Consider the following 27,929-nt stretch of genomic DNA (forward strand, 5'->3'; position numbering starts at 1 on the left):
TTTTAATGATTCATCAGATCTAAAAAAAATTGCTGTTTGAAAGACAATTCAATATGCTTCAATGTGAATACAATTTATGAAGACTTCCTATGTCTAACATAGTGAAATTCATGCATTAAGTAAATTAAGTTTTTTTATTTTTAACATAAATAGGGTTATCGACAATTAAAAACTTAATAATTAATTTCTTAATAATGGGCATATGACCTCCTCTTGCCCTAATTACATTTTCATGCCACTCTTCTTCTTAAGACTTGTCACTGTTAACTCTACTATGGGTTTGTATGTGATGGATATTAGCAAATTGTCACAATCACACTAATTTGGTATAAATAATACAAAACAATATATGTAGTATATTTATTTTTATATAATAAAATTGGAAAATCTATAACTGCATCTTTTGAATCTTGTGTAAGCTTGTACGTAATTGGTATTTATAAAATTTATTTATTTCAGTTCCTTTAGAACTTCTCTGAATCGGTCTAATAGTATATCTACATGGTGTTCTTGTAATGTTAAAGAAGGTCTAAATCGTATCGCTTGATCACCAGATCCTCCAGTAAGAACACCTGAAATATACCAAGTGATTTGAATACTTTATTTAAGAATTATCAGAATTGATTTATGACATTCGAGTATATTCTGATTTCTTTAAAAAGCAACACACAAGGTCGTATCACATTATGTAGTTTTCGATATCGTTTATTGTACAGTTGTCAATATCGACAAAACTGTACAGGCAACTTTACATCTATTAGTTTGTTGGTTAAAGTTTGGTAGGATAAGGAGGATTTTTATAAGTAGAGGGTTTGCTGGAGTGGGCCCTGATATAGGAATTTTTCTTCTGCAGAGCCGGGGTTGTGGTGGTTGCGTAAGGTTGTGTTTGATAACTTCCTGGAGGAGGAAAAGCGACGATTTAGGATTATTGGCCAGAAGAAATCGAAAAGAGACTTTGCAAGCAAAAACGGTTCTTCTCGTTTTGGTGTTTTTTTTCTTTGTTTTTTCTTTTAATTTGGCGGGTACAGCTGCCAATGGTTATTCCCTATCGTCGACCATTTGGCTGGAGAACTGGTTAGCTAGGTTGCAGGGAAACCGCAGAAAACCTGCAACACCGACCTTCGGGTGTGTGGGAGATCGGGCTTCTTCTGATTATGGGAGAGCCGGCGAAAAGTCTGGGTTGGTTTTAGTATTAGCGAAAAAGGGACAACATGGAGTTGTACTTCAGTGGAAGGTACTTTGCTTTTGGATAAAGGCGAAATGGTTGCGGTGCAGTACAGTTGTATCCGTAAAAGAGGGAATGAAGCGTTGGGGATGGCATTTATGATGGTAGTTTCCAGGATTTTGGTGTCAGTTGAGAGGTCATAGGGAGGAGGGTTTTTTCAGAGTGACTTGGTCAGTTTCCTGGGTGATTTATGGAATTTCCATCCTCTTTGGACACCGAGGGTGGAAAACGGGGTGAGAACCGCCGCAATTTTTGCATGTAGGGGAGTTTAATTTTGGGCATTTCTCTGGTTTGTAGTCAAATGCACCATAAGAGGGGCAGAACAGTTTGGCCTTGCAAGAGTCTGCGGAATGGCCCGTAGAAGTGCAACGGATGCAGTATTTTGGATTTGCGGTGCCTATACGTAATTAAATTTATTAGCAGAGTTACTTTTATGTAGATCTGCAAGGTTGGGCTTAGAAATTATGTTAAAATTAGAAGAAAATTAATATGTAGTTGATTTTATTACCTCTCTTCTTAAGGTTTCCTACTATTTTGTCTCTCAAAGCTGTTGTTTCCACGTTGACAGCTAAAAATGTACCTCTTCCTCGCACTGAATTTATAATTGGAAATTCTTTTTCGCATTCATGTAAACCAGATTTAAGTTTATCTCCAACAATATTAACTTGATTCAAAAGGTTCTGTTTTTTGACTACCTTCAGGAACGCCTCTAATAAAAGTAACTTGCTGGGATCGCCCATCCACGTATTGTAAATTCTATACGACTGACTAGGCCTAAAAAGTTTAAAATCTAGTCAATAATTATTTTTATCTACAACTAGAACATATTCTATTAACTAACGGTGTCTTTTTTTTGTAATGTAACGTCCGATAAAAAAATAAATTATGACACTTAAATGAAATCGTAAATTTATGATAAGAGAGGGTGAAGAACCTTTGCGCACATAGGCTTCCTAATAAACCCTTTGTGCCTTCCTAAAAACTATCAAAGGACTAAGTTATGGAGTGTAGAGAAGGAGGAACGTCTCTGGGTTAAAAAATGTGAGCTGATTTTTGATGGGTAAATAGGTGGCGCTGATTATAGAGGGTATTCGCTTGAATTTTACGCGCTGATTTGAAAATAATTGTATAGTAATGCTTTAAATAATGCACCGTGATAATGAAATTAGTAGTATTAAAATAATGAAACGATTAACAAAACAGAATCTCGTTAAATTAACTTTATTATTTAGCTATTTATTTGGTTTAGATAATACATATATTATAATATGAAAAAAAGTAGAATGATGTAACAATAATGAAATAGTATAAAAAAACATTTTGGTTGATTAAAATAAAATATTGAATTTTATCCGTAACTAATATAATAATTATAGCGATATAATTAGATCAATAAAAATAATAGAATAATAAAAAAATATATTTCGGTTCATAAAAATAAAATATTGAACTTCATTAGCAACTAATATAATAGTTATAGTCATATAAAAATATCAATAAGAATAATAAAATAATTGAAAATAAAACATTTTGGTTTATAGAAATAAAATATTGAACTCTATCCGCAACAAATATAATAATTATAGTTTTGTTAAAATATCATTGGTAATTAGCTTATGCAAGCAGGTACGGAAATATATCAAGTTCTTAATAAAAAATAAAAATCTAATAAGATACTAAGGATTGCACAGCTTTTCACATGAATATAATCAAACGTCAGTCACAACTTTGATAATTTCTTATACAGTAAGTGTTTAACTTCAGATCTCAATCCCATAGTACAATCAGCGCCACGTATTATCCCTACAGAATTCAGACCATATTTTAAACGTACCGTCCATAAGAGATGTTACTCCTTCTCTACACTCCATAGACTAGGTCTTTGAAGAAGACAATTGCGCACCTGGCCTTGGACTTTTAATTAATGTCACACAGCAAACTGAAAGGCTTATTCATAGCTAGTCACAAATTGTATTCAGTACCAGTTCAAAGGGAACAGGTGATAGACAGAAGGCCTTAACTTGTTCTAAGCTACTTGTTGATGTGCTATTCATCTCGATAGAAAGTAGACTTCTCAGCGATATGATAACTACACCAAGAATTACTTCTTTACCAAAATAATTAGTCCATGTAGGACTTCTTTGCACACCAGCATACTCCTAGAGTAAACCAATTCGGTCGTTAGACTTTTATCAGATATTTAATGTGTAACAGATTAAAATGAGTTTTTTGGTAGTGACTAAGTATCGCCCGACCACTTTCTATTACAAAGTATACTTTGGCTTGATTCCCCAAGCGAAAAAATGTCTCATTTTGGGCTGTTCTCTATAGAAGCCTGCTTCAATGAATCTATTCATTCTGGAGCTATTTGTGTACCAAATGGAGTCGTCCGTTATTTGTTCTGTCAGTAATATGCAGTTGCAAGCGCCATTATATCACTGATCAATATAAAATCATAGGATATTCATCTGCAGTCTGTGTCTAGTTTTAGGTTAGGGTTATACAGATATACAGCCTATATGCCATCCCTAAAGCTTCGAATTGAATCATAAGGTCCAAAGATGGAAGATCTAAAGGCAATTGTACAGCAGACGTCTGAAAAACTCACTTTCCATTCATATGTCACAAACCACTATTTTTTTAGAATAAGAATAATAGTTTTTCTTACTTATGATCTAGATTATGATAGAATCCACCAGTCAACATTTTTTTACTGAACGTCATTACATCTGGCGGAGAATCCAAATTAAAATGTTCATGGCACCACATTTTACCAGTAGCCCCGCCACCAGTTTGCACTTCATCAATTAGAAAACCAGCACCATATTTTTTGGAAATCCTCTGTAATTGTTGAAAAAATTCGGGAGAAGCTTCATTGTCGCCACCTTCTGATTGAATTGGTTCAATGATTACACCGGCAACAGGGGAACCTAATAATAAAAACAATTTTCAATTAGTTATAAACACGAACACTCGGAAAATATTTTATTCCAAAAACATTTGAACAGGGAAATTATTTTACCTGCCGTAGTTAAAATGAAGATATTCCCATCAAGGATTTATTTGGGCGTGCCTAGACGTCGAAAAACATCAATATTGACTCTTAAAACGTGATCGCAGCTTGTCCGCCGTTTGATTTCAAGATTCTGGATATTAATCAATACGAGGTCTGGCTATTAAATAACGAGACTGGTTACAAAAAAGGGTTTTAATATAAAAAATATTCTAAATTCGAATGCCCCCTTCAATATTCTACCCTCCCCTCGCCATACACCTTTCAATTAGGTTTTTTCCATTGATCGAAGCAGTGCTGGAAGTCTTCTTTGGTGAGGGTCTTTAGGAGCTCTGCCGTTTTTTGATTTACCGCTTCCATCGACTCAAATTGTGTCTCTTTCAAAGCGAATTTTATCTTCAGAAACAAAAAAAGTTGCACGCTGCCAAATCTGGTGAGTATGGTGGGTGTTTGAGCACCGGTGTGTCCTTACTGACCAAATACTGCTTCACAGATAGGGCGTTATGGGTAGGTGCGTTGTCCTGGTGCAAAATCGGGCCGTTTTCTATGAACTCGTTCTCGCAATGTTGCCAAAACTAACAAATAGTGAGTCTGGTTGACAGTATGACCCTCTGGAACCCATTTAGTCATCACGATACCGTTCATGTCGAAAAAAAAAGGTTAACATTGCCTTGAATTTTGATTTGCTCTCTCGGCCCTCACTAAAGCGCTTAAACCACTCAAAAACACGCGCACGAGATAGAGAATTGTCCCAATTGTCTTGCAACAATTTATAGGACCCAGTCGGAGTTTTTTTCAATTTAACGAGAAATTTGAGATTGATACGTTGTTCCTATTTTTCGTCACACATGGTTTTCGCCACGAGAAAAAACTATACTGTGAGGGAAACGTGTTTTGTAACGTGCATAGACAAGATATCTAGATACCCAACGCACTACTAGTTTTTCACCTCATCCGTTAGGGCGCCCTATAGGCGCGCAGTCTCGTTATTTGATAGCCAGACTTCAATACCTTCAACATGTATACCAATTGAAAATTTGTTTTTGTTCATAAGTCATATTGATTTAGGTTCCTTTTGGTTGGAAATTAGTTTTTGAAAGAGGTAAAAAAATTGACGTCTGAAAGCTCTAAAAAACATGATTCTTCTTCTGTGGCACATTGATTGATATTGATACGGCACAGGGGCCGGAAGCGGCTCGCAGGCCGTATATTTGACATGACAATATAAGTTTTACTTCGTTTGAGGTATATCTGTGTGTTTTTTAATTTTTTATTTTTTTTTTGTCACCTAAAAATACCTGTTTCCAATAAATATAGATTTTTATGAATGTACCGATGTTCCTTTTCCTTTTTTACAACTCGAGTTTCCAAAATTGTTCGTCTTTACAAAATATCTAACTGATCTATAAGGACTAGATCGATTCATCAACAAAGGTTAAATGGAGCCGGCTTTTTTCATAATAATGTGTCTACTATCTCTCAGTGTGAAGGTTGTTGGACCAGAAAGTCATTGTTAATTGTACACAATAAATAAAAAATGTGTAATACTAGTCGATTAGCAGACACGTTCAGTTAGAAACGCCAACCAAAAATATAACAAACCTTGTGATTATTTCGATTTAGTCGATAATTATTCGATTTACTTATGTTGAAGGTACTCAATATTTTGTATAATTGTATGATAAACGAAAAAAAAGGTGACGGTCACCGATATATTGTCGGAGATCAGCATTCATATTAGCAGTTGTTGTTATTAAATGTGTAAATTAAAAATATAACAGTGATTTTGAAAATATTGTTTTATCAAGTTTCCACTGATTGGAGGCTCCTTAACTTCAATCAACTGACTACTCTTTATTTGATAAGATATATTGAAACCTGTAATATCAAATATTTGCGAAATTCTATCACTTTCACGTTCCTTAATTAGATTGTTTTTGTAAAATTTCTTTAATTGTTTCACATTTGTTATAAGTGTTATGTCGCCTCTGTATTATGGATTATATCTTATTAAGTTGGAATTTCTGGATCTGTTGGTGATATTCATACTGTTCACACTATCACTACACTAACACTTGAAATTACAATGTCTGACGCGCGTTTCGATAACCAAATTATCGTCTTCAGAGACTGAAGATAAACTAAAATCTAATTCTTATTGAGAAACCCGTATTTTTTCTTATTAGACATATTGATAAGAGATGCGAACTTGCCTACAGTATGCAATGCAAATTTCTTATTTTCATATATAGACAACGTGATGTTCTATACAAACCTTTTTTATTAAAGTCTTCAAATAATTCTTCTATTCGAACTAAACATTTTTCATCTTCTTGTTTGTTTTCTCTAATATGTTCTTCTAGAGGATATTTATATTTTGGAAAAGGTGCAATTGGCCAATCAAAAGCAGGTATGTCAATCTTGTGTATAGCTTTCGAATGTGTAGTAGATAAAGTACCCATAGTCCTACCATGGAAAGCTCCTTTGAAAGAAAGTAACGACAAGTTGGGTGCACCAGGGGGCTTGTTTATCATACAAGATGACAATTCTTCGTCTGAAAATGGAGCGCAATTCATAAAAGCGTACACAAATCTAGCACAAATGATTATAAAGGGTGTTTCTAAATTCATGCGACAAAAATCCGGAGGATTGCTCGTATGAAATTAAGATAAGTCTTTCCTATAACAAAATTTCCTCAGCCTATCTCTTTCCGAGATATCAACCCTTAAAAGGTGGTGACTGATATTGAGTTTTTTTTCCTTCTAAACGTATACGACAATTCATGACATGTTGACTACGTTCATGTATTTTTGGCTAAAAATATTTATTTCCAGCAGTTATTATGAATCGTATTACATTTTATATCTTTACTGAATTCATTAAAAAAATTATAAATTATGGTGTTTATTTTTTTTCTGCAGCTATTGGATTTGTTAAAAAAATTTTAGAATAACAAATATGTTTGAGTTATAATTTTATTTCATAAAACTTTATCTTGAAAAAAAGTTTAGATATGAAATATGGAAGCTTGTAAAAACTGAAAAACAAACATAAAAATAACTAAATAAAGAAACAAATAAAATAAAATTTCCATATACAAAAGAAAACCAAATTATAGAAGATAGTAATAGGTGATAATTAGTATGTAAGTCGTATATAAGTCCATAAAAAAATTAAACCAGTATGCAGCGCGCCCGGATTTGAATATTATTATTAGAATAGAAGAAAAACAGAGTTAGAAGGCACTTTCCAATAAATATGACCTCAAATTATTGCTAAATGCGGGAAAAAATGTTATACGTTTGATTTCAATTAGCAAGTGATTGTGCATTTTTTTGCATTGTAACATATTGAGCCCATAACTAATTCTGAATATGGAGTAGGTAGGTAAAGGCCGTGCTCCGCGTTCCTAAGTGGATAGCCGTGCAACGATCTTTCTGAAATTAAAGAAGTGTGCTTACGAATCTTGCAAACGGATTCAAATATGAATAATGAAGGAAGAATCAGAATTTTTAATCTTTTAAATAAGACCGGGCAGTGAGTCCCGCTGTTTAGTTCGAGTGTAGTTTGAAGATTCCCTCAAATTGAAACGCACTACTCGTAGTCCAGAAGGGAAGGGCATATTGGAGATGCCACTCAATAAGGGCATAATAAACTGTTAAGGAGGTGGATAAGTTCAGTTCTTTGGAAACTGAAGATTTGAATTTTTTAGATAAGGTGGCAATATGTAACTCCCATTTAAAGGAATTGTCTTCAACGAGCCCTAAGAATTTTACAGATTCAACGACGTCAATGATGGTGTTATTCAATAGAAAAGGCTGCAATGCATTTTTATATGATAAAACTTTTTAGCAACGTTTAGACCGAGAAGGCTAGAATCACACCATGATTTAAGGGTGATTATGTCACTAGATATGAAGTGCCGTGAGATCAGGGCTGCTCCAAGAGAAGTTTCGTCTTCAAATAGACATATTTTACCACTGATGTCGTTTATAAACAGAAGAAACAAAATAGGGCCTAGTATTTAGTCTTGGGGCACTCCACATTCTATTGGCTTGCAAGAAGACGTATCAAGCCTTACAAGCTGACTTCTGTTTGTAAGGTATGACTTGAACCATGCGAGAGGTATTCTGTGGAATCGTAGTACTGCAATTTATTGATTAAAACATTATGATTGACACAATCGAAAGCCTTAGAAAAATCACAAAAAGTTGTTGCAGTGGAGTGATGGCTGTTTAGGCTAGAGTAGACATTATTTATGAGGGAGAATATAGCATCATTTGTGCATTTTTTACATAAAAACCCGAATTGATGGGTTGTAAGTATTTTATATTTAAAGAGAAATGATAAAAGCCTCTTTTTGACCAATCTTTTTATGATCTTAGATAACGTGGGAAGGAGTGCTATTGGGCGATAATTCGATGATTGATTTTTATCTCCTCCTTTAGGCCGAAGTATAATTAAATTACAAAATTTTAAGTTTCTAGCATTACTGAAATTTTAGAAAAGAAAACTCAATTTTGGTCACCACCTTCTAATTGTGATATTTCGGAAACGGAAAGCTGAGGAAATTTTGTTATAAGAAAGACCCATCTTAATTTCATACGAGAAATCACCTCCTGAATTTAGAAACACTCTCTATAAGTTATAATTTGAAAAATAGTAAATAATGTAATACCTAAAAATTCAACTTTTTCTCCTCGTTGATGTTTCCTGTATGTCATAAATAAGCATTTGTAAGCGTTTTCATTCGAGCAGGAGCCACACATCATTGTCATTACGTTATCAAGTCCCGGCGAAATAGACATTAGAACATCTTTAAGCTTCTGTGGCCAAAATTCATTAGGAAATGAGCCCAATGCAGGACGATTGACTAACGCTTTCTGTAATAATATATTTTATTTCAATAAAATGTTAAGTTGGGAATTGAATCATATATTCGGGATCTATATAGGGAAACTAGTGAAATTACAAATAGTGGATTGTGTAGTATATGTACCGCACGGAAAAAATATATCAAAAAACTCCTAAAACTAAAAAACTAAAATTAAAATTGTTGTATCTCAATTCTTCGGTCCAGTATCCTTTGATGAATTTTGGTAATTATTTAGATTAGGTTGCATACGCCCGATTTCCTTGAAATTTCAGTATGTTATACAGTTTTTTATGCTGAAAAAGAATATATATATATATATATATATATATATATATATATATATATATATATACAGGGTCTTTTTAAAACGTTCGCGTGCGAGTTATATCACTGCATTAAGCGAAAAAAATCGATTAAAAATCACCAAACAATCACATGTATATAACGCCTAGATCGTTCAGAACGATCGATAAAAATATGCTCCAACAAACTTTCGAGTACGTTTTAGAATCAAAGGTAAGTTCAAAAATGCGGCAGCAGCTAAATACTTTTTCTGGACCGCTCGATAGCTAGACCACAGGCTTTGATTGGCTAAACCTTATTGTTAATTTGCGATTAGTCTATTCGTTATAGACATGTGATTGTTTGGTGATTTTTAATCGATTTTTCTCTCTTAATGCAGTGATATAACTCGCATGCGAACGTTTTGAAAGACTGTATATATGTTGGTCGCGGAAAACATTCCTTGACATAGTTTTTAAGGTATGAACATTGGAAAATGTACACCATCTTGAATAGTTGATATTTTGCAAATACTTAATGTTTGTTGAGAATTAATGGCGGGGGGGAGCTATTAAAAATTTATAATATCTTTTAACACCCCGCCACCTTCCCCCAATCCTCTCCAACATTAAATTTAATTAGTTACGACTAATGTAATGACACAAATCAATTTCTAAGAATAATCACTTATTTACACGTACAAATAATCATCAATTTCTATTATATAACTTTCTTCAATAAATGCTTCAACTCTATTTGAATATGAATAATGTCTTTTAAATAGAAATTCCCCAAAATACTGACGATAATGAGATTTAGTTCTTCCATAACGAGGTATGTAATCACGAATATCTCACCAGAGCTGCTCAATATTTTGAGTATGAGCGTTGGCTACAAGATATTCAAAATTCTGTTCTCTAGAAAGACCTCTATACCCTCGCCAACAATAGGAAATAATCGTGGTACCAGGAGCAAAGCGTCATGTAATAATTTCTTGCAAAACCTTAGCGGAACTATTCTAGAACTAACAGTCTGAGTGAAGCACCCCTTAGATACCGGATCTATTCCTCCAAACATCCACGTTTCTCGAATGATACGGCCCTTGTGGTATTTTCTTTGGGTCCTTTTCGTTGTACCACAACCATCAAAATAATAATAATAATAACGACGAAATACAATGTTTTAGAAGAAAGGCAATTAAAATTAAGGTGGAAAACGCAAAAACAATTCATATTTTCAAAAGATTCTACATACATAATCCCAAAAAATAAAAGTATATGATATTTTTCACAATTTTGTATCGAAATCAGCAATATCTTTAAGAATTTGCTCAAAAGATTCGACATTTTTATATCTGGAAAAATACAAAAAAACTTAATCAATATATTTCCATCCCAATATTTCCATAATAATTTTTATTTACCTAGACCTCCACATGAACTCGCACTCGTCAATCTCTACAGTCATGCCGGGTCCCCCGATCTTCCTTTTATTTCGGAGCAATGAGTTCACACAAATTTCCGTTAAATAATTCCTCCAATCGCTCATAGCCCAGCTCTCGTTCTAAAAATTTGCAGAGGAATACTCCTGGGACCAGGCATATATGAAAAGAGAGATGGTCTTTAATGATAGTCTGATACCCTCCAACCATGTACCGATTCTTAGTCCCCTCTCCTCATTATACGAGCGTTTACTGTGTATCCACCGATCGTAGTTACCGCTGAACGTAAGAGTCATAGGATGTTTCTTCCTACACAAACGCCCTTTTTTTATTATGCCACGGTCTTGAAAGAATTTTAATGCACCTTCTTTATCTCCTACAAGTTCTAACATACCGAAAATGTTTAAAACGGACATGTCTTTGTTATAAATTAACAGCAACTGAAGAATAATTTGAACCGAAATCCAAATTGTGAAACGAAACCACTCTCTCCGCCTCTCCCAACCTAACCTAATCTAGCCATTTTTTTATGTAAAATAGTCTTCCACCCCATCCAGACACTTTTATTATTCATACTTCATACTTTCTTTTACCAAAATGCGCTTTATCCACTTACACAATGTGCCCTTCGCCACCAATTCTTCTTGACGTTCGGTTTACCCAAAACTCACAAACCTTAAAAAAAAACGAAATCCAGTCAACTGCGGTAGCCGATGAAACATTGAAATCTTTCTTCAATTCGGCCTGATGTGGTCGGTGATACAAAAAAAACGCGATTATTCTGCACGCGTGTTGAGTGTCAATATGCATTCCATGGTGCACCTGTTAGTGCACTTAAGGAAAATGGAAAGATAAAGACTCCCGATTTATAGAAAGCAATGAACTACATTCTGTACATATTATTTCACCTCTTAGCACATTTTGATCAATTAAAAAATCGATTAATTTTTCACGATCATCAGCGAGCTCCAAAAATTGTTATTTTGTGATCATATTCGCTACAATATTTCAACTGATGGAATATTTGTCATATTTCTAAATTTTTGATTAACAAATCACAGAAGCACACAATAACAAACAGATGTAAACAAAGAAATCAATGTGTCGTGCAAATTCTTGCGCGATGATTTCATTATTGTCGGAAAAAGAGCTACTAAGTTACATGAAGAAAAATCTAGAGTATTCTTAAAAATAAGACATAGAAAGAATATATTCCATAAACATGTATCAGCATTTATTCTAATATGAAATAGAATTATTGTAATCAACTTTTTAATGAATATTAGTTAGTTCGTTTGTGAGATCAATTGTATTCATCCAACTACATAAAATTATTGTAATTTTGTGTTGAATAATTTTTTTAAAAATAATTTTCGAACTCCAAAAATTATAATTGGCGCAGTCATTCGGATGCGGTCGCGATTTTTCACGCACAGTGCGGTAAAAGTTCGACTACGTATTTTAATACAGAAGCACTCAATCTACGTTCTACGCGGGACAGGACTTCAAATCATTGTAAGTGCCAAGTCTCCCTATTTTTTATTCCTTTTTATCTACCCTTATCAAATTATTTAGTAAGGAAGAGATAATTTATAGATTTTTGAATATTTAATTTTTATGAACGATTTAGATAATTTCATAAATTAAACTTAAAGGCTAATCCAGATTTCGAAAATTATAATTACTGTGATAAAATCTAATACACGTTATTATCTAAATTTTCTTCTCCAAAACATACTAAAATTTCAAGAAAATTGGGCGTATGTAACCTAAACTAAATAATTACTGAATTTTTCCGTTTCATCATTTAAAATTGAGTGAAATTTTTTCAAAAAAAGTACACACTTTATTTAAAATGGAATAAAAAATATTTTTATTATTACGACTGCCCGCATTATTGTATGTTTAATATTATTGAAATGGTTTGGAAGACATTGAAAGGAAACTACGCAAATATAACCGTTTATCTACTTAGAAATATACATCAAGTTATTTGACGTTGATGTATGAAAAATTTGTGTTGAATATGTAATAAAGAAAAAACAATTAAGTTAAAATTCGAGTCATTCGTTCTAAAAGAGACTTCAAACCATTCCATCTTTTTTAATAGTGGAATCTCAGTATAGTTTCAGCCCAAAGAAAGAAAAAAAGGAAAAAAAATCTACAAAACATATTAAGGGTTAAATAAGGACGAAAACAAAACAGAAGTTGTCGGATTGTATTAGGTAGCTGACCAAAAAGGAAAACAGAAATCTGCGAGGATATGAGGATGGTCCTAGAAGAACCTGGTCTGACCTAGAGATGGCGGTAGCTGCTTGAACAATACCAGCACATTAAAAAGTACACAATCTATACAGTATATGTTTCAAGTTTGAAGACACCACGTTGTTTACTATTTGTTTGGCCGACATCAATACAGAACGTTTTCAGTGAATTTATAAACATGGTAAAAATTGGTCATCGTTATGTGATACAATACTTTTAGATGAAATACCTTAACACAACCAATATGAAAGCTGAACTAGATTCTACTATGGATCATACTGCTTCTTAATTATCAAAATAAATAATTGACAACATAGTTTAAACGAGGCTGGTCGACCAAAAAGGAGTGACGATTCCACAAAGCGGTAAAGAAGAGTTCGTTGTATAAGAACTATTATTTTTAAATAATTAGCTAGAGAATCTGCTATTTAATGTGTCACATAACATTCAAGTTTTAAAATTGTGTTGATTATTAACATTACACCCTAAGTAATATATTTGATTCTTAGATAAGATTGTAATCCGAACACAAGTGATCGAAACTATTAATAAAATTACTGTTAGACTATTGGAAAAACTAAGTCAAGAAGGAAGTTGTTATTGTTATAGAAAAACCTAAGCAATAGTTAAAATCTATTATATGAAAGTAGTTGATTGTAATTTCTAATTCATTTGAACGTTAGTTAGTTTGAATATACTTACTAAATTTTCTTCATTTCTGAAAACTTCCAACATATCCGGATGGTTATATCCAAGAGGAATGGAAGAAATCTGCATGAATACATCCAGATACGAATTACCATCAACGTCGGTAATGTAATTTCCAATAGATTTCTCATAATCTGCGAAAAATTGTACAGAAGAACTTTGCTGTAAAAGAAAGTCTAATATTACAATTGGTCTAAAATATTTAGGGAACTACGTGGAGTGCAAAGTTATTCGGCTAAAGAACGTTAACAGCGGTCATATAATATCTTCGAAAAATTGGTCTTGTTTAATAACTTAATTCCAAACTTTATAAAAACTATTTATTAACATAAAATATAATTAAATAAAGTAGTTTCAATAATCTGACTACTGTACTCTTTGGATGTCAAAACTATTAACAAACATACTATGCGTGTATATTAAATACTAATCCTATTTTATACAAAAGTTGTAATTAATTATATTTATGGTTGTTACAGTCACATTAATACAAAAAAGGGTGAGTAATTTGATAAGTTAAAAGAACTTCAAGGGTCTAAGGGACATATGGAATCGCTTAAGTAAAATGTCGACTTCCGTCAGGGGACGATCAGTTAACAATAAATCTGCTAGGATAAAATAGTAAGAAGAAGTTAAATAGATAGATTTATAATTCTTCACAGTCACATTAATAGAAATTAGGTAGTCCGAGACGATACGTTAATGGAGCATAAAATTGTAAAACTTAATATATGGTTAACAGACCTTAAAAGTTCTCATCAGGAGTGGCGAGATAATTCGCTTGTTTTTTTACTCTACCCATGGAAACGCAGTATTATACACACAAAAATATTAACGAAAAGGAACAATCATTTCATTAAATACGAGGATGTATTGATATCTAGTTAACCTAGACCAGTTCCATGCATAAACAAAATATTGCGTTACCATAGCAATGAACAATAACTTATTAGAAGTGTCAGTGTAAATTTTGACGCCAAAAAAGTCCAAAAGATGTCCACCGAAATTGTGAAAATCATCATCATCATCAAGTACCTGTATTTGAAAGGGTTAAGAGGTAAGCAGATTTACGAAGATATGCTTAATACCCTTGGTGATCAATGTCCTTCGAAAGCGACCGTGAAAAATTGGACTGCAAGCTTCAACAGAGGTAAATTTTCCATTGAAGATGATGACCGATCGGGAAGGCCAGTTTCTGTGTCAGTCCCCGAAAATATCGATGCAGTTCATGACATGATTTTATCAGATCGTCGAATTGGGCTAAAACAGATATCTGAAGCACTGAATATTTCATACGAACGCGTTCATCATATAGTTCACGTCAATTTGGACATGAGAGAAATTGCTGCAAAATGGATCCCCAAATGTTTGAATGTTGACCAAAGCGAGCAAGAGTAGAAACATCGCGTTCGATCTGTGCTCGATTTAAAAACGATGTAGACTTCTTGAACCGAATTGTTACTATGGATGAGACTTGTGTACATTTCTACGATCCAGAAACAAAGCAACAATCGATGGAATGGCGACACTCTGGTTCTCCAAGACCTAAGAAGTTTCGTGTCCAAAAAACTGCTGGAAAAGCTCTTGCTTCAGTTTTTTGGGATTGCCATAGAGTAATCATGATTTATTTTTTGGATAAGGGTAGAACAATAACTGGAGATTACTATTCGACATCATTGACCACTCTACGGGAAAAAATTAAAGAGAAAAGACGCGGAAAGCTATCCAAAGATGTTTTGTTTTTGCTGGAAAACGCCCCTGGACACAAATCTCTTGTTACCATGCAAAAAATTCGTGATTTAGGGTTTGAATTACAAGAACACCCCCCTTATTCACCTGATTTGGTTCGTAAATTTTCTTCCAACGAGGAGGTAATAAAAGCTGTGGAGGTCTGGTTTGCAGAGCAAGAAGAAACATTTTTTTTTTGAAAGGTCTAGAGACGTTGCAGTCTAAATGTATCCAATTAAGAGGAGAATATGTTGAGTAATAAAATATTTTGACATTGTTTGGTTCTATGGTAGGCTAAGAATTTTTCAATATATCCTCGTACGTACCGTTACAGAATCTAAATCTCCAATTAACTGCTTCGATTTAGGTCCTGGTATTTCAGATGTAACCACTTTTGGTTCGGTTGGTTCACCTGCCAAAATTGTTGATGTCGCACGAACACTTCCTACAATAGAAAAAATCGTTATCTAAACAAAATCAAGTGCTTCTAATATACAGAAAAACTAATGCTAGTTAACGCTCTGACAGGCGCAATATGATTCGTAACCTGAATGGACGAATTTCATTTGAGAGATCAAATACATTTCTTATTATAGTTCCCTAAACTGAAAAAGAGAGGATAGAAGTTTTAATGAGACCAAGAATAAGTGACGATGCAAATTTCTATATTTTGCTGTCAATAAAAGACAACTCACCAGAAATTGTCTTGCAATAAAATATTAGTCAGTCGTTTGTAGTAAAGTTTATGAAGAAATAAAAACTGTACCCATACAAAGTTTCACTTGTTCACGAACTCTTGAGAAAGGAATTTTGTGAAATAATCATGAGGGTTTGTGATGAAAATCCAAAATATCTAAATACCGTAGTATTTTAAAATGTTTTGTTCAAGTGGTACAGTAAATCTACACAATTCTTCCCACTGGATTCGATCAAAACACACCCAGCGCCCCGAAAAATTATATTTGGGTAGGGAAATTTATTGGTCTATATTTCTTCTATGGAAATTTTACAGCTGAGCGATATTTGGAACAATTTCGTACGGCAGTACTTCTAATTGCGTCATTTCCCGATCCAAATGATAGGGAAAATTTTATCTAAATATTTACAAATCATTGCACCATATTGTGGACTGCCAATTATTCTTGAGTTTTCTGGTGTTAATATTATCGTTATACGTCACGACATAAGAAATTTTATTCTCTTATAATTAATTTCACTCAGTATTCGTCTTAACCTCTCAGTTCTTCCAAGGATTGCCGATCACTGCTTAGTACCTCTGCCAGATAGAGTAATTCGACAAATTCCTTGAATTCAGCTACCTCTGAAGGTTTTGCGTCTCCAATTCTTAGAAAATTGGAAAGTCTACTCTCTGTTGTGAAACACAGTAACTTGGTAGACCAAAATGTATTCTATTCATTTTATAGATCAAATGCGCCCGACGGAAGGTTAAATAACTGACGTAGACGTAGATTTTGACTCTCCAAAGTCACATTAGTCAAAAATTAGGTAATCCGAGATGATTACATTAATGGAGCATAAAATAAGAGACATATTGTATAACTTAACAGATCTTAAATGGTTCCCATCAGGAGTGCGAGATATTATTATCACAGTCTTATGATGCTGATGAAAATAAAATAATATCAAGTAATCGAAATAGTAAGAATGTTAATTTTAACTCGGATCGTAATGAGATATTGAACGTAGTCTGTAAAAAAAAAGGCAAATAACGGCTGGTTTTTGTTTAAGACAGATTTTGGTTTCTTGAAGATAGTCTTTAAGACAAATTGTGATTTCTTTTTGAGTAAAACAGTCTCTAAAGATATTTGTCGGTTTGTTATTGTTCAAGACAGTCTTTAAAGATAAATACCGGTTTATTTTCGTTGCAAGCAAAGTTTGGTTTCATTAAGATAGTCTCTAATGACAAATGTTGATTTGTTTTTGAATAAAACAATCTTTAAGAGAATTGTCGGTTTGTTTTTCTTAGATAAAGCAACTAAAGATAATTGTTAGTTTGTTTTTGCAGTCTATAAAGACAAAAAATGGTTTGTTATTGTTAACGACGATGTTCGTTATCTTCAAGATAACAATGACGATGAATTTTGAATGAAACAGTCTTTAAGACAATTGCCTGTTTGTTTTTCTTAGAGATAGTCTCTTAAGGCAAATGCCGGTTTGTTTTTGTTGAAGACAAAGTTTGGTTTCTTTAAGATGGTGTCTAAAGATAAATGGTGATTTGTTTTTGAATAAAACAGTTTCCAAAGACAATTGTTCGTTTGTTTTTGTTGGAGGAACAGTTCGTTTTTTTTAAGAGGATCTCAAGTAAAACAGTCTTTAAAACAATTTCGGTTTGTTCTTGTTTGAGATCCTCTATTCAGACAATTGTCGGTTATTTTTTTCGTTAGAGATAGTCTCTTAAGACAAGTGCCGGTTTGTTTTTATTAAAGGTAAAGTTTAGTTTCTTTAAAATGGTCTTTAAAACAAATTGTGATTTATTTTTGAATAAAACAGTTTCTAAAGACAATTTTTTTTTAGCGACACAGTTCGTTTTCTTTAAGATGAACTCTAATAAAACATTCTTTAAGACAATTTTCGGTTTGTTCTTATTAGAGACATTCTCCTTGGACAATTGTTCGTTTGTTTTTGTGAGAGGAACAAGGCGTCTTCTTTAAGATGAACTCAAATAAACATTCTTTAAGACAATTTTCAGTTTGTTCTTGTTAGAGACACTCTATTAAGACCATTGACGGGTTTTTTGCTAGAGATAGTCTCTTAAGAAAAGTGCCGGTTTGTTTTTGTTAAAGGTAAAGTTTGGTTTCTTCAAAATGTTCTTTATAAACAAATTGTGATTTCGTTTTGAATAAAATAGTGGGCCGCCGTAAGGTTTATACCTCGGAATCCAGGGCCAGTCAATGAATCTTTATATAAACGTTGGAAATATGTTTTTAATAGTATATAGAAAAATGTTAAAAAAATTTATGCGTTCTCAATTTTTTAATTATTATTATAAATAATTATTAGTATTTTGGAGTTTTCTGTTATTTATATTAATTTAAAGTAATAATTTATTTTAATTAATTAATTAAAATTATTAATTTATATTATATTAATTATATATTAATTAATTAAAAACAACAACTATTACAAAATTAATCTTGGATCTGTAGGGACTGCAGGTATACCGATGAAGATTGGGGAGGGGAATAGAGGGGATAACAGCAGCTGTTGGGTATTGTTAATGCGGGCCCTAACAGAATAGTACACGTGGTAACTTGCTAGGCTTAATACGTAGCTGTTGTTTTCGTTCTGAAAAATATTTATATCATATTTTTGTTTATTTACAATCAATGTTCATATTATTGTGCTGTGAGCATGATGGAAGTTAGTTACTGAACATTACTGAGTTCTACAAACTTTGAAAATAGTGGCATAGATAGTAAGTATTTGTTTTTCATTTATATTACATGTTTTTGAAAACAATTATGAATATTCAATTGAATATTCTATAATAAATCGATGTTAAAAGTCAGAATGTAATAGTAAAATTTAATAATATAAGTCATTAATTATTATATAAAGGTTAGTTATTAATATTACCAATATTTGTTGTTGCAGCCTCGTGTCAAAATGGGCGAACCTTCAAGTAGTGATAGTATAAGTAATGATTGCCTTATTTGTGATAAAATCGGATCTAGTTCTGAATCAAGCTCTGAATTAGGTGATACTATAAAAGTCACTAGAGGCATATCGACATTAAAAGCTGCTTCTGCGGAAAGAGCGGATGGATTTTCTCAGTATTTAAATACTCGCGAATTTGTCTACGTGCATTCGGTATGTAGACAAACATATATCAATAAAGCATGCATTAATTCTTATTTAAAAAGGAAGAACACCACATCAGCATGCTCTCCACTTAAAAAAAACTTTGAACGGCTACTTCAATTGGTTTTGGTTGGAAAAGTAGATGCTTTTTATGTGAAAAAGAAGCGGATGAAATGAAGAAAAAAAGAAAATCCAAATCGTCAAGACAAAAAATCAGCTACTTCTGATTTTAAGAAAAGTATTTTAAGTTTGATAAGTAAAGACAAAAGTGAATATTGTAGCAATATTCATAAAAGAATTGTAGGCGTGTTAGATTTAGTAGCTCAGGAAGCTAAATATCACGCTGATTGTTACATGTGTTTAAGAACTACGCTAAAACAGATCCAGAGGGAGAAAAAAATTCATCCAGTAACAATACAAGTAGATGCAGCAATGGAGCAGATTTTCAAATATATTGAAGAAAATGATGACTGTCAATTTTCATTGGCAGAATTAAAAAGTATTGTTACAATTGACCATATTCCTGAAGATAAAACAATAAAAATGAGGTTAATGAACCATTATGAGGATAATATTGTATTCTGCAGTAAATTTGGGTCCAATACAATTATATACATCAACGAGATCGACGATGGCAACGACAATAAAGAACAATGATGTAATAATGTGTATAAATCATTATTTTGTATGGCAGTCTAATAAATTGACATTGAAGTTACTCTGCAAACATAATTTATTGCGTATAAAATTAAATTTTTTACTATAAACACTTTTTCCCCCTTCCGCCTCTCTTTTTTCAGTAAATTGTTGTTAAAAATTGTTGTAATCGAGATCGGCCATTTTTTTTAAACTTTTTTATTTGAGGTTTTTATAATGCAGTCTAACACTTGTTATACAGATTCATTGACTGGCCCTGGGTTCCGTTGAACAAAACAATCTCTAGAGATAATTGTCGTTTTGAGAGACAGTCTCTAAAGACAAATAATGGTTTGTTCCTATTGAAGACAGGTCCTTAGGACAATTAACGATTTTTTTTTCAGGAAAGCAGTTTCTAAAGACAAATGTTTCGTTTTTGACAAAGCTAATCTCTGAAGGCATATGACTGTGTGTTTGAAGGTAAATAAAGGTAAAGATGATTTATTTCTGGAAAACATATGAAAAGAGATATCGAGTTGCTTTTGTTAAAGATAAATATTTTTTTAAAGAGTATCTCTAAAGACAAAAGACGGGTTACGAAGTATCACTACCATCGTAAAATTTCAAGATGCAATCTTTAGCAGGTAAGGTCATGCTAATAGTATTTTCGGATACTGAATTAGTGATTTGCAGAGGTTGAACACTCTTCCTAATTTCATTAGCCATTGCGTAGGTTTCAAGAATATATTGCATACACTGTATGATGTTGAAGGACACGATAGAATTCCTTCTCCAATGGTTCAATGGGAGAAGGAATCCTATCCACATTCCTGTCGATTATGTAAATACGTGCCAAAAAATTATCTTTTTATATATTTAGAAATGACACCAGAGCAGAATCAATTCTACAGATCGACAAAGCTATTTCTATGCAGGAATATTGTTTGTTGTTTCCGTCGAGACTTCTTGAAGTACTTGTTATTAACTGCGTTTTTGACAGATAATTTTTAGTAACAAAAGTCGGAAGTTTAGATTACACAAGTTTTTAGAATATGTTACAAACAGTTATGTCAATAAAAAGCAATTCCTTGATTTCCCATTTGTTTGCTCATTTATGTGAAGAAAACGATTAGTCTGTGAGATATTGAAATCCCTGATTACAAAAAAGCTTTTATTAAATATGAATATTTTCAACTATTATTGAATTTGTGTTTTTACAAGAGACAAACTGAAGAATTGTAATGCTGATATTCATTACTGGACTGTTATCTTCGGTATCTCAATTTTGGTATCTCAACTTGGTTGAAACAAAATCGATAACTTTGGCCTTTGTGTGTAATGTTTTCCTATATCGGTAGGAATACGATACTCGCATTTGTCAAATTGGTCTTATTTTATCTTGACGTATTTCATGTTTGAGGATCTGTTTTATATCTTCTTCTATTGATTAAAAATTATGTTTAATAGAAGAAAAGCTCTTCACCATAAGCGCAGGCGAGGAGCTTGAGCTTTCAGAACATTTGGTCGCAGCGCAACATTGACACAAGTTATCTTGCATTGTGGAGCATTGTTCACAAATACCTTACCGCTTTTCATCATCATATCCCATCGAGAAAGGTTCCAGTTTGCTTACAAATATTTTGACAACATATAAAAACATTCTAAATCAACGAGGTTTTGCACATTAATTTTTAATCGTTACTTAACGTTGTTTATTTATTTTGTTGAGTTTTGATGATAAAATTATGTGAAGTCAACTGACTTAATCAACCGTTAAATTTTTGATGTAGTGTTTTGAATCAATGAAAAAATATTGAAAATGGAATTTTAAAGTAACTTAGCTATGACGGTCTGATGTATTAATTTATTACGGATAAGGAGTCTCTTGTGCAAAATAGTTTAGGAATCCCTGGTTCAAACACAACTCAATTCGTCAGCATATAGTAGATGTTGTACACCATTGGCTCGTTCAAAATACATTTTTTATATTTATAAAATTGTTTGCATTAATATTATTAATCCCTTATTTTTAACTCCACTGAGAAAAGGCTGTTGCTATGACCTAAAATAACATGACCTTGAATGCAGTACTTAAATCAAATTCTGCACTACAAGTTCATGTACATTAAGTAGATAACATTTTCTAAATATAATAAAACAATATCTGTTCAGGTTTACTAGACCTTTATCATTGATATCAGTATCTTATCAAATACAAAAGTACCTACCTCATATCAAATTATAGTTTAGTATATAATCAAGTGATTAAAATATATATCAGCTGAAATAATGTCAGTTTGCCGCATAGAATTTTTCAATACAAGAGTTCATTTTCGAATTTTTGGCCCCCTTAGTTTCTATTTTAATTTCGTTTTGTATTTTCAATTCCAATGATCATCATTGAATTTTCAGCATTTGTATTATATAAGAAATATAAAATAAGAATACAGATTTTTGGCCAAAGCCGGGTTTTTTTTGTAAAAAACGTACGGAAACAGGTATTTTTTTTTGAATATGTTCAGGGGTGTCCCCTGAATGTAAATCCAAGTGGGCATCATGGGGGGTTTCACTTCAGCTGCTATTTTAAAAAACACGTTTTATTAAATATCTCGTGAACGTACGACAAAAATTGTGGAGATCATTATTGTAGTTAATAATATTTGCCATATTTTTTTATTTGAAACTTTGTTTTATATAACGCATAGGTTTTCAATTATAGCGCTCCAAACTTATTTCAATATGGTTTTTGCTACATTTTTAGTTGCATCTTAAGAATTGCTATTGTTATGCTTGTATTATGCTATTTTATATTGTACAGTATTATTTTATATTGTATATTATAATATATTGTAATATTAAAAATAATTTCTTTTTTAATAGAAGAATATGAAAGTTGATATCCAATTTTTTATTTTTTCAAATTTAACGTGAATTAGAGTTTTTCGAAAAATCGCTAAACCGTTTAAATTTTTTGCAACTTTTGTAAAATACTGCGTATATTCGTTTGTACTTTATTTTCCCTGTCTAAAATTGTTGTCGAAATCTCTAAAAGAAAAAGAATTTTACGAATGTTACTTCAAAAAAACAGACTCAGACATTTGTTACAAAAAGTGGCGCATTATTTTACGGGGCGAATCTTATTTTTTTATATAATATATTTAATAAAACGTGTTTTCCAAGATGGCGGCTGAAGTGAAGCACCCCCCCATGACGTACACTTGGATTTACATTCAGGGGACACCCCTGAACATATTCAAAACACTAGTTTTTTTTTTGGTTGGGGCTCTTGGACTATTCAGGGTACGAACAGAACAAGTAGGTCGCGGTTATGGTTGCGATCGACACTCATGTAAATAAAACACATTTTAGTTAACCAGGCATAATATAAAAGTTAAGTAGTCGTGGTGGAGATGCATCGCGGTGCCAACCAGGATGTCTACAGCGATACTTTTAAAAATCAAACTCATTTGAATTACATCGATGCTTACTGCGTGGTTTAGCTGCGTGCTTTCCTGTGATTGGTCCGTTCAAGGTCGAGTTTCCCCGCTGCGTTGAACCTTCCACCCGAGACTCCACGTGTAGTTGCAATCAGTGCTCAGTACATCGACCGCGAGTTCACTTATGGCATCCACCGCCACCTATTTGTTCTATTCGTACCCTATACAGTGTATTACCTTGCAGCCAGAGTCTGACTACCGTGGTGGTTATCGATTTAAAACCTTTCTGGGGATGACACACCCTGTATGAATATTTAAAATATCTTACACCTTAAGCTAACGAAAATAGAATCCTGTTAAATTTTGATAGAATGAGCTAATATTTGCCATTTTATTATAGTTCTAATATCAATTGCAGATTATAAAGCCCTAAATCTTAGTACCAGATAAAACTTTCACTCCCCATTTATTTCAAACTAATGTGGTGCCCTTTAAGTCAATTATTTTATTCTTTTATATCATTACACTAAGAGGTTATAGTTACCATAATAAAACCCTAATATTTCTTATGAATACAATTATAAACTTTCTATAGTGTTTATAAACACTAAAAACCACCGCCCCCATTTAGCTCATTCTCCATGTTTACAATATGTTTCATTTCAAATCTTCTTCGTATTATTCTTCTTCTACTTTTAAGTTGATAACAAAAACCCGATTTTGTCTCTCCAATAATTTATTTTTATAAAAATTTGAAAATAAAAAAATTTCCCATTATTCGTTTTTATTTGCAAATATGCAGCCCAACATTATTTGATCCCATGTTTTTGGAAAAATACGTCTCTAAGCTTCAGTAATGTCACTTAAATTGCAATATTCTTGTTCTTTTTCAGGATATTTGTCAATTCGAACAAAAATATAACGATATGAGCCTCTAAGTGATAATAAACACCTTGATGTGAGACCTCTAGTGCTTTTGTGATACAGTTTTATAAGTTACCAAAATGTATGTATAGAAACCTTCGTTACCGGTATAAAACTAGAAGTAACCGGAAAACCAAATGAAAGCTAACAATTCTCAAATGTCAATTGCATTACCTCACTTTTAAATTTTGGTTTTGTGCATATTAGATTCAAGTTATAACCGGATAACTAATTGAAAGCCAATAGTTCTCAAATGTCAATCGCATAACCTCACTTTTTAATGTTGATTTTATGCACATTAGATTTAAGAGGTAACCGGATAATCAAATGAAAGCTAACAGTTCTCAAATGTCAATTGCATACCCCCACTTTTAAATGCTGGTTTTGTGTAAAATAGATATAAGAGGTAACCGGATAACTAATTGAAAGCTAATAGTTCTCAAATGTCAATTACATAACCTCACTTTTAAATGTTGGTTTTGTGCACATTTGATTTAAGAGGTAACCGGATAACTAATTGAAAGCTAATAGTTCTCAAATGTCAAATATCAATTGCATAAACTCACTTTTAAATGTTGGTTTTGTGCACATTAGATTTAAAACGAGTGTGTTCACTTCTTTTTAAAAAAAGACAAAGCACTTAATTTGCATTAGAATTAGTTTGAGAATTAATCTTTAAGATAGTTCATACAAAAGGAGATGAGATGGGAAAACGCCACCGTATTTGATTGTCATACCAAGTGTATGAGAGTCCTAGCAATGTATATATATATATATATATATATATATATATATATATATATATATATATATATATATATATAAGGGATAATTTTCTTTTATATGAATCTGTGACTACAAAACATATAGTGATCGAATTTTGACTATTAATCATCTATCCATCCAGATTTTTTCTCTTTTGTGACATATTCATTCACTTACAATCAATCATTAAATCAGAGATAATAATCATAATTTCCAATTAAACATTAAGGAAACGCGGAAAACTATAGTCTGTTTTTGAGTCTTTTTCTACTATCATTTGAATTAAAATAACCAAACCAAACATGTTGTAGACTATACGTTATAAACAGATTGAAGTTTATTAGCCTCAATTTATTTTCATTATTATAATCAATTGTTCAATTTATTTAAATCATTTGAATGATGGCTTCAAGTGAAATGAGGGCTCCACAGAAATACATGGGCCGTTTTAAAAATAAGAGAAATTTAACTTATTTATTATACTATATCATAATTTCCGAAGTAACAAACGTCAACCCAGAATTAATTTCTTGGATAAGCCATACATACAATGTCATTAATGGATTTATCCATTTCAGTTTCTGTCTACGGTCTGAAAACAATCCATAACAAGATTAATCTGTGAAGATCGCTTTCCTCTATTCATTATACCATTATGTTGTCTATGCACAGGTATTAATGGTACTATCATCAAAAGTTCCCTGGATATTGAATCAGCATCATGCATTCTTGTCCTTATTGTTGACATTGATACAAAAACACCTTTAGCAATAAAAAGTCTTCGTTCCAGGATTCCGTAGTTATTAAGAGGATTTATATAAGCCATAAGGCCCAGCTAACGATCATCATGGCTTACTTTGGGACTTCCAGTTTCCTGCTACACATTAAGCATACTTGAAATTACATTTTGATATATATTTAGTCCATTTGCATCACATTATCCATCTTTGTTCAGCCTGTTTCTAGTAATTTAATATATATAATATAATATAATATAATATATAATTTCTGAATTTGGATAATCCTGAGCTATACACAGGTCACTGCTTCGGCAGATCATCCGCAACACTTCTTGCAGATATTGGAGAAGATATACTAGAGCTCAAACGACACCGTGGTTGGAAATCGTCTACAGTAGCGGAAGGATATGAAGAGCAATCACTTGCAAACAAACTCAATATTGCAAAACAAATAATTCAAGATGAAGTAAATGACAATTTACAGATACCAAGTACTAGTACATTTGGAGAAAACACAAATCAAGAAGTAGAATTAGAAAATATTGATATTGAAAATTGCAAAAATTGTACATCTACTTTCAATATTAATGGTACAAATAAAGTTAAATTATTCCTCAATGTAAACCGATAGTGTTAATTAATTATTAAATATTTTGCTCTTAAAATGCGCTTTTTATTTTTCTAAGCCTAATAAACCATTTTTTTTGTAGACGTAGAAAAAATATTGTTTGCAATTAGTGCAAAAAGTATTTATTGCACACAAATTCACGTCGCGTGCAATAAACACTTCGTTTTTGCACTTGTTGCATAGATAATTATTCTTCCGGATATGTGTCAAATGTTTTAACTTTTCTCAAAAGGAACTGTAAGTATTATAAAACGGACAAACATGAAAAAACTGCCTGCATTTTAAAAACCACTTTTTATGAATTGTAAAAATTGTTTGAATACTGAATATCTCATCATAAGATCGTAATGAAATAAATGTAAATAAATTATTAACCTGTTTTCAATGCATGTTGCACTATCGTTGAAACTGGTTTCGTCCACATAACTAAATTATCACGATGCGTTGTACTAAATATCACGACGAATATAAAATACAAAACTCCAAGCCAACATAAATTACCTACCTAAATTGGATAAAATAATAACCTTGGATATTTATATGCCGACATTTGACAATAACATATTATCTTGTGTTTACAATCTATAGGCATATACAGGGTGTTTCAAAAAAGGCGATTCCGACTAGAGGATTGAAAACTGAAAATATTTGGAGTTTGCTCAGTAAAAGATTTTCGTAACGGCATCTTATTCAAGATGAGGCGTGTTGAATAAAAAAATATTTTTTGGAAGTTGATACATCCAATGAATTTGTTTTTATGTCTGACTCTCATAGAGGGCGCTAGTTACACGGTTCGTACCACGTAGTATTGAACATAACTTTTTCAATATTAGATTTATTAAGCAAAATTTCAAGTGAACTTAAAAATCATTTATTTTTATACCAAAAAGGTGTCTTGATAAAACTCGACACTGTGTACCATTTTCGAAATATTTTGATTTAAAAATTATGAAGTAATAACCGATGCTGTTATAAAGTATTGATAAAGTTATTAATTATTATTATTGTTTATTAGTGAACATTATGTGAATTGGAAATTTTTTACAAAGGTACATCTAAAAAAATGGGACTGAAGGCTTTCGTTTCTTGAAACGTTTCAGAAATATCAAGTATAATCAGTATAGGATCTTGTTTTTCAAAGTTATGTATAGGCACTAAACTATTGGAGGCCTTAGTATGAAACAAACAACAATTCGATGATTAAGCATTGTGTTTTTTGGATTCAAACTGTTGTTTGTTTCATACTAAGGCCTCCAATACCTGAGTACCCATAATTATTCAACTTTGCCAGTTTGCCATGGAAAACTGTCATTCATAGATAGTTATGACGTTAAGTCAATCATCATTAAATGATTTTTTGAAAACTAAGTAGTTTTCCAAGTTCCTTCTAAGTCAGAACAGTTTCCATGTGCGCCTGGAACGTAAATTCGCAAGCAGAT

The 27,929-nt window shown here is 32.2% G+C and overlaps 1 protein-coding gene across 1 annotated transcript; it reads right to left on the minus strand.

Annotated features, from left to right (window-relative positions):
• On the minus strand, positions 1–27,014 carry LOC130448019 (4-aminobutyrate aminotransferase, mitochondrial). The gene is made up of 8 exons (XM_056785168.1): positions 26,866–27,014; positions 15,865–15,983; positions 13,805–13,972; positions 8,917–9,121; positions 6,514–6,792; positions 3,894–4,155; positions 1,734–1,999; positions 1–572 (listed from the first exon to the last, which is right to left on the minus strand). Exons 1-8 carry the CDS (start codon positions 26,912–26,914, stop codon positions 451–453), a joined length of 1,470 nt encoding a protein of 489 aa, XP_056641146.1. The 5' UTR covers positions 26,915–27,014; the 3' UTR covers positions 1–450.
• Positions 27,015–27,929: the final 915 nt, after the last annotated feature.

This window comes from Diorhabda sublineata, chromosome 8 (assembly GCF_026230105.1).
Source record: "Diorhabda sublineata isolate icDioSubl1.1 chromosome 8, icDioSubl1.1, whole genome shotgun sequence".
NCBI lineage: Eukaryota > Metazoa > Arthropoda > Insecta > Coleoptera > Chrysomelidae > Diorhabda > Diorhabda sublineata.